This window comes from Quercus lobata, chromosome 10 (genome assembly GCF_001633185.2).
Source record: "Quercus lobata isolate SW786 chromosome 10, ValleyOak3.0 Primary Assembly, whole genome shotgun sequence".
NCBI lineage: Eukaryota > Viridiplantae > Streptophyta > Magnoliopsida > Fagales > Fagaceae > Quercus > Quercus lobata.
This window is the reverse complement of record NC_044913.1, coordinates 51866459-51874272: the sequence shown is the minus strand read 5'-3', so window position 1 is coordinate 51874272 and position 7814 is coordinate 51866459. Positions and strand designations below refer to the sequence as shown.

The 7814-nt window shown below is 38.0% G+C and overlaps 1 protein-coding gene across 1 annotated transcript; it reads left to right on the top strand.

Annotated features, from left to right (window-relative positions):
• Positions 1-5781: 5781 nt before the first annotated feature.
• Positions 5782-7118, top strand: LOC115964930. Its single transcript, XM_031084157.1, has 3 exons — positions 5782-6331; positions 6431-6782; positions 6869-7118. Exons 1-3 carry the CDS (start codon positions 5782-5784, stop codon positions 7116-7118), a joined length of 1152 nt encoding a protein of 383 aa, XP_030940017.1.
• Positions 7119-7814: the final 696 nt, after the last annotated feature.

The following is a 7814-nucleotide window of genomic DNA, read 5'->3' as shown; positions in this document are numbered from 1 at the left end:
TACTTCACGATTCATTTGTCCTAAAATATGTAAGTTGTGAATATTCGCCCCATAATTGTTATACTTGATTGTTTTAGCAGGGGAGGCTAATACGAATGAAAGAAATAAAAATAATGTTAGAGATACAAACAATTTTACAAAATTTTTTACAAACTGTTGATGTGGTAAATAATTATTAGTAAATGAAAAAGTGATATTAATAGTGGGCTCAGATGAAAACCAATAAGAGGTTGGCCATATCAATATTTTGTAAAATAATTTGTGTCAGACCAGGTCAGGTGGGACAAGGCCGTAGGATTGAATTTTAAACTAGTATGATGTGAATTATTCGCCGTAATTTCATAAAAATAAAATGGTAAATTATTGAATCCATTGGCATGTATGTTTGTGTTAAATTTGTTGAATTAGAATTTTTATCTTTCAAATATATAAGTCGATTTAGAATTATAGACACCCTAAAACAATTGGCAGATTTTCATTCTAATTACATGTAGTCTGCTAATATTTTATCCTCTTTATTTATTTATTTTTAAAGAATAACAGGTAATGCTACTCGAATTCAAAAATAAGTGAAAACTCATATTTCGTCTGGTAAATATTCCATTGACAACAAGACTGACGGTGCAAACTTCATTAATGGAAACTGTGGGCCCCTTTTTTATAGTTCCTTAGGCCCAAGTCCAATATAGAGCAATGAGCCTATTGGGAGTTGAAGAAGAGATATTGAGTAATGGAGAATGGGCTTGGTTTCACAGCGACCAAATAAAATCATTCTATTGAACCAATCTGTCTAAATCAAACTCAAGGCACAATAATGTTTGTGCGTGTGCGTGTGTGTGTGTGGAGGGACTTTAGATACACGTTCCCATGGGGAAAGCCACAAAGCTCTTGAATCCCAAACTTCATAGAATTAAGTAGGTCTTAGGACAAAACAAGACTTGTGAAATTTGGGATTCTAGATCAATGTGGAGCTCTCAAGCGTTTCTACTACAAAATGAATTTTCTATTTCTATCGTGCTTCTCTCGAAGGATCTTAGGCTTAACTTTCTATTTCTCTTTAGAGTGAAAGTGCTTTTTCCTTCTAATTGCTTGTCCTTTCTTTTTATACTGGTGTCGAAAAGCCTACAATTACCATTTTCTCCATTTTTCTTGGTTCTGTCATTAACCCTTGGAATGGGATCTCAACATGGTTATTTCTCATTTTCGTTCTTTTTCCTTTTCTTGGGAACTTACTCCTTTAAAGCACCTTAACTCTTTCTTCTTTTCATGCTTAAAAGTAATATTGATTTATGAGAATGTGGGGGTTTATTTTGTTAGGCTATGTGGAGCCTAGTTTGTGTTTGATTTGGATTATGACTCGATCCGATATAAAAGTGTTATCATTTTTAGCCCATTGTGAATCTGATGTACGAGATTTAAAATTGTTGTTTCAAATTAGGGTTTCTGGTTGTGTTTTTTTGAGAGAGAAACACTATACTACTACATCTTATAATTATGTGTAGCTGTTGTTGTTAGGGCTGTCCAACCCACCTACCTAACTCGCTCGTACTCGACCCGCTGCCACTCAATTTGACTGCTTCGGCGGTCGAATGTGGGTCCTGAGCTCCGAAACCCGATGTCGACAGGTCAATTTCGAGTTCCCTATTTCAAAACCCATGAAACACAACCTGCTCGAAGACATCAAATTTTGGCAAATTCTCAAGCTTTCCGACGAGTTTTTCAACTTGATTTGGCAGATTTCAGTGACCAAAACAATCAGATTTGGCATAAATACACCAGATTCGGCGATTCTTAGCACGATTTCGGGGAAAATCATCGAATTTGACGAAATCTCTGCCAAATTCAGCTAGATCTCATCAGATCTTGGATAGATCGGGCGACATCTTGCCGATTTTCGCCATTTTTTAGTGGTTTCTTGTGGGTTTTGGCTTCACTTGAAACCGATGCCCACTTGACGGAAAACCGACCTATGAAACTCGACCCTCTTACGAGTCGGTTGCCGGTTGGGCACAAACCTGACCCACCCGACCCGTGGACAGCCCTGGTTGTTGTTAGCTACTTAGCTCACTCTAAAGACTAAGCTGTAATCTAAATTTTTTTTTTTCTTAAAGTAAATTTAGTAAATGTTGTTAAGGTTCCCCCCCCCCCCCAATGTCCAATACAAATCTACAATGTCTTCTTTTGCTAGAAAGAAGATTTAAGTTCAAAAATGTAGTTGGAAATAGGTCAGACCTAGGATGGGAGCATGCAGTTGAAATAAATAGTGCTACAAGGTGGGTTCAATGTAATTATTGCAAAATTATTCGTTGTTTGGGGGTGGGGGGGGGGGTAATTGTGAGCCTTGTCATAGTGTGCCAGAAGAGGTGAGGAATAAATTTTTGGCTCTTTTGCAAGCCTAATCATAAGAGACTTTAAAAGGGAAGAAGAGATTGTATAGTATAGAAGGGGGTAAAAAAATGATGATGATTTAGTTGAAGTATAACAACCACGTTCGTCAAAAGGGAAGGTCATCTGCATAGGCTTCATGGGTAAGTTTGTTACCATAAAAAGCAAGTAACAATAAATCAAATGTATAGAAAAGGAGACCATGACAAAGCAATCCAACACTCAATATTACACGCAACGGTGAGATTTTCAAAATATAAATTCTATAACAAGTTATTGGGTGGTGTAATATTACTTACGGTACGTTTGGTAGACTGAATGTGGATTACAATAGGAATGATAATCTTTATTACTGGGAATAAAAGTTGTAACATTAGAATAAAACTTATGATCTATTTTAGGAAATATCTAATTCATAAAATTATATTTCCTAGAATATAATATATTTTAAATTTTAGAGAGATGAGTTATTTTTTGATGATTTTTTATTTCCATAATTGTTAGGTGGATATGGAAAGTTTATTTATTTGGAAATATATTAATGTTAGAAATTATTACATCTACTAAGGAATAGTTATTTCAACCCTTTTAGAGAGGAATAATTATTCTTCATTTTAAAGAATAGCTATTCATAAGGAATGGCTATTCTCTATAATAAAAATATAACCAAACTATTGAATAGCTAAACCAAAGGAATAGCCATTACATTACAGTGTCTATTACAGTCTACCAAACACACCTTTAAAGTTACACTAGGTGTAACTTTAAGTAATGTTACACCACTCAATATTTTTTAATTGGATGCGAATTTTGACAAATCCACTGTTAGATTACATTATCTTTATACATTCTCCATACTTACAAAATTTCAAAGTGATCAAAGATTAATAGTTATGTCATCAATCAATTGTTTAAATGCATAAAAGATGAGTTTATGGATTGAATGGTAAACAACATCTAATTGACGTGAAAATTTGTATAAATGTTAAGAACATATAAAACATGTAATTTAACGGTGGATTTTCAAAATATGAATTCTATAACAAGTTATTGGATGGTGTAACATTGCTTAGTTACATTAGGTGTAACTTGAACCCAATTATATATATAGTGTTGACTTCAAGACTCTTAGACTTTAATTAAATAAATATTCATTATTTCTCTTAAATTGATATTTGTTTAATATTATATGTAAAATAAATGTTTAATCACATATAAAATTATAAATATATTTAATAATTAATTAATATATGTATGACCCCTATGGTACCTGTATTTTTTTTTTAAATTGCTGTCACGCCGTGTTGTACCCATACGTGTACCCATGTTCGTGCTTCCTAGCTTATGAGTGTATGAGGTTTTTGTTGCAAAATAGTGTTCAATACATAAAAATAAGCTTATTGATTTTCATTTGTTCATCTTTTCATAGGATAATCATAATCCTCACCCGGAGCTCACTATTAGTATCCGAAAGAAAGAGTGGCTTCTGGAAAGCTAACGTTTTTCCCTTGTGGTGGTTATAGAGAAAACCTGGTGGGTTATCATAGGTGGACACAAGACAATAATCAAAATATAAAAATTCCGAAGCTAGTCTCCTTTCTCTCTGTACTAGTATAGTACTTCTTCTCCTTTTCCCCTCTCATCGGAGCTAGTCTCCTTTCCGCCTCCACCTGCCGTCCTCTTTCTTCTACCCTCTCACCTTCAAGTTTCCTTTTTAGTAGATTACCTTTTAGAACCTTTCCCATCCCAAAGGTCGGAGTCTCCTTCATGCAGGTCTCAGATCTGGTGGCTAGGACAGAGAAATGCTCATGCAATGAAAATAAATTAGAGCTCCCTCCAAACCAAAATACAAACCTTCCTTCGGAACTTATCCTTCTAGCCAAAATTATAACCCCCAAAAACATCAGCTACAATATGGTAAAAGATATCACTGAAAAGGATTGGAAGCCTGTGTACCCAATGGAAACCAAAAGACTCAGTAAAGAAGTGTTTATGTTCATCTTTCACCATGAAGTAGACATTCACAAAGTCTACACGAGGAGACCTTGGTCCATCAAAGGCGGTCATCTAGTGCTCAAGAGGTGGAGTCCAAATCTCACTTGGCAGGAAGTAGATTTCTCAACATCCTCAATCTGGGTTCAAGTTCATGGACTACCTCCCCTCTGGAAAACATAGGAGAATCTTAGAAGGATTGGGGCTAGAGTGGGTTTGGTCTTGGAAGTGGACCTGACAAGTGAACCTGGAGGAGCATGGAAAAAATTTATTAGAATTAGAGTTGAAGTGGACATAGCCAAACCTTTATCTCTAGGGGTTTTCCTTCCTCGACCAAACAGAAGTGATTTATGGATTGGTTTAAAATATGAAAAAATTGCAGATCTTTGCTACCGTTGCGATTCTATTGGACATGACCAAAAGAACTGCTCGGCCGAGATGTTTCATCTTAATAACCCATCTGGAAAAAGTTTCAAGGCAGCAAGCCTTTGGCTCAGAGTAGAAAATGATGATGTCCCTGATGAAATCGTCGCCCAAAGTGCAACTCCAGACTCGGTTAGCTCGCCTAAGCCATATCGGCAGTAAACCGACAGCCAAAACAGCTGGCAAAGGGCAAAGTGCAACCACGATTGTGGTCTTGTCCTGGAGACTGACATGTGCACACCTGTGGATAACGTGAATACTGTTAGAAAGGACAATGCAAGGACTGAACCCGGAAATTCAAGAATGGAGTTATCACAGCTGGCGTCTGAGTCGCAGCACTTATCCTCCCAGTATGAGGTGGGCCTGGATAGCTATGTGAATAGGAATCTAATTTTGTTGACATCGGTGACAATTGGGCTTCAAATTGGATCCAACTCTTCTAAGCCTTTCTCTTCACAGCAATAAGGCCCATCTGAGGACCCACCTTCAAACAAGGACCAATTAATTCATGGCCTAAACCCAGCTAGCCCAAAAATAAACTCTAACCAACAACACCCTTCTGATACTGATCACTCTGATCTAAGTGGTCAAAATCCCCAAAACCAAAACTCCTTCACCGCTACCAGCAAAAAAGCTCCATTTGGAAAACAAATCGCAAAGCTGCCCAATTTTTTTTCCAGAAAATCAGTCCGCAAAGCTGAAGAGGAAAATATCTGGACCGGAGCTTGAACAATTCTCAAAGAAGCTGAAGAAAGCAGTCATGGGTACAGAGCAGGTATACTTCGACCCAATCTTAGTGTCTTTTATTCCGTGTTCAGGATTGGAATCTTTTATTTTGGAAGAAAGGAGAGAAGTTGTAAATCATGGTGAACTCCATTCTAAGCCTTTTCTCCATTCCACCCCTATGGTATTTGATTGTGTTTTCTCTAACTCTGTTTCTACGGCCGAGGAGGTGGGCCTTATCATGCCTCCAAATTCACCATGAGAATCTTGGGTTGGAATTGTCGAGGTATCTGCAACGCCTCGACAGTTCGAGCCTTGGGGGCTCAAATAAAAGGGGCAAGGACTAAGGTGGTCTTCCTCTCTGAAACTAAAGCTGATGTATATAGGATGGAGTTTTTTAAAAAAAATTTAAAGTTTGATGAATCTTGTGTTGTTGAGGCAAATGGTAATGCAAGTGGTTTATGCCTTATGTGGAAATTTGGAATAGATTTAAAAGTTGTGGAGTTCAATAAGGATTTAATTGCAGTTAAGGTCTCTGACCAGTGTGTCGACTGGATGTTAGTGGGCTTCTATGGACCACCATATTATTCAGAGAAGAAGAAAGCATGGGGGAATCTTTTTGCTCTTCTTGAATCTCACCAGGGACCGTGGGCTATTATGAGAGATTTTAACTACATTGTTAATGAAGAAGAGCAATTGGGAGGTAACAAGGGAGGTCCTTCAGCTACAAATTATCTTAAAGAACTGCTGTTTGAGTTCAATGCAGTGGATTTGGGGTACTCAAGAAATAAGTACACATGGGCCAGAGGTAAATGGGGAAAAGCTTCAATCAAAAGGAGGCTAGACAGGGGAGTGGCAAGCATTTCATAGAGACTGGCTTACCCAAGGGCAACCATTACGCATTTAGGTGCTATCAAGTCAGACCACGCCCCAATCCTGATGGATACAAACCCTTGTGAAAGGTTTGCTCACAAACCATTCAGGTTCGAGGCGGTTTGGTTGAGGGATGAAAGATGTAGTGCTGTTATTAAAGAAGCTTGGAAGGGAAAGGTATCGGGCTCGGAGTTTGTTAAATTGTACAAAAAGCAAGCGGTAACCAGAGAGGCACTTCGCAAATGGAATAAGGAGGTTTTCAGACGCTGCCAGGATAGAATAAACTCTCTTCTAAAGAAGATCAAGGAAGTCCTTCACTTGAAAATGGATTTCTTGAAAAAGATCTTCAAACCGAGCTCTCGGAATGGCTCCTTAGAAGTGAAGTGGTATGGAGACAAAAGTCCAGAGAATTATGGCTCAAACTGGGTGATAAAAACTCAAAGTTTTTTCATCTGTCCACCATCATTCACAGGAGAAGAAACAATAAAGATGCCATAAAAAATGAGGAAGGAACATGGATCCATGAGTCAGGCCAAATCAAAGACAAATTCTGGGAAAATTTCATAAATCTATTCAAAGAAGAGGAGGTTTATTTCCCTGAGCACCTTGATCATTTGGTGTTGCCTTGCATCACTGAAGAAGAAAATGAGGGACTAATATGCATCCCAACCCCGGAGGAAATCAAAGATGTCTTGTTCCAAATGCAAGGCCCTTGGTCCTGATGGATTCCCGGCTCTGTTCTACAAACAACTTTGGTCGACTATGGGAAAAAACGTCATTAAGGCAGTTACTTCATTCTTCACCGTGGGTTCAATGCCAAAAGAGGTAAACTCTTCCTTAATTGTCCTTATCCCAAAATTATCTAACCCCTCACCTGTCAATCATTACAGACCAATCAGCCTCTGTAACGTGGTCTACAAAATCATATCTAAGCTATTGGTAGGGAAGCTTCAGCCACTACTAGATAAATTGATCTCCCTATCTCAATCGGCCTTCATACCAAATAGGTGGATAGCGGAAAATCAAATCATTGTCCAGGAAATCCTCCACAGCTTCAAAACTCGTAAGACAAAGCCAGGACTCATGGTGATCAAGCTTGACCTCCAAAAGGTTATGATAGAGTTAATTGGAAGTTCTTGACTGCCATCCTCCTTCACTTTGGATTCAACGAAACCTTCACTAGATGGATTATGGCTTGTGTATCCTCAGTTTCCTTTGAAGTGGTTGTAAATGGAGGCAAATCCGAATGCTTCAAACTAGGTAGGGGGCTGAGGCAAGGAGATCTGCTATCCCCTTACCTTTTCATATTGGGGCAAGAAGTGTTATCCAGACTCATAGAGTATGAACTCAGGCTGAAAAATGTTGCTGGCATAAAGACTAGTATCAGTGGTCCTACTATTTCTCACGATATGTATGCC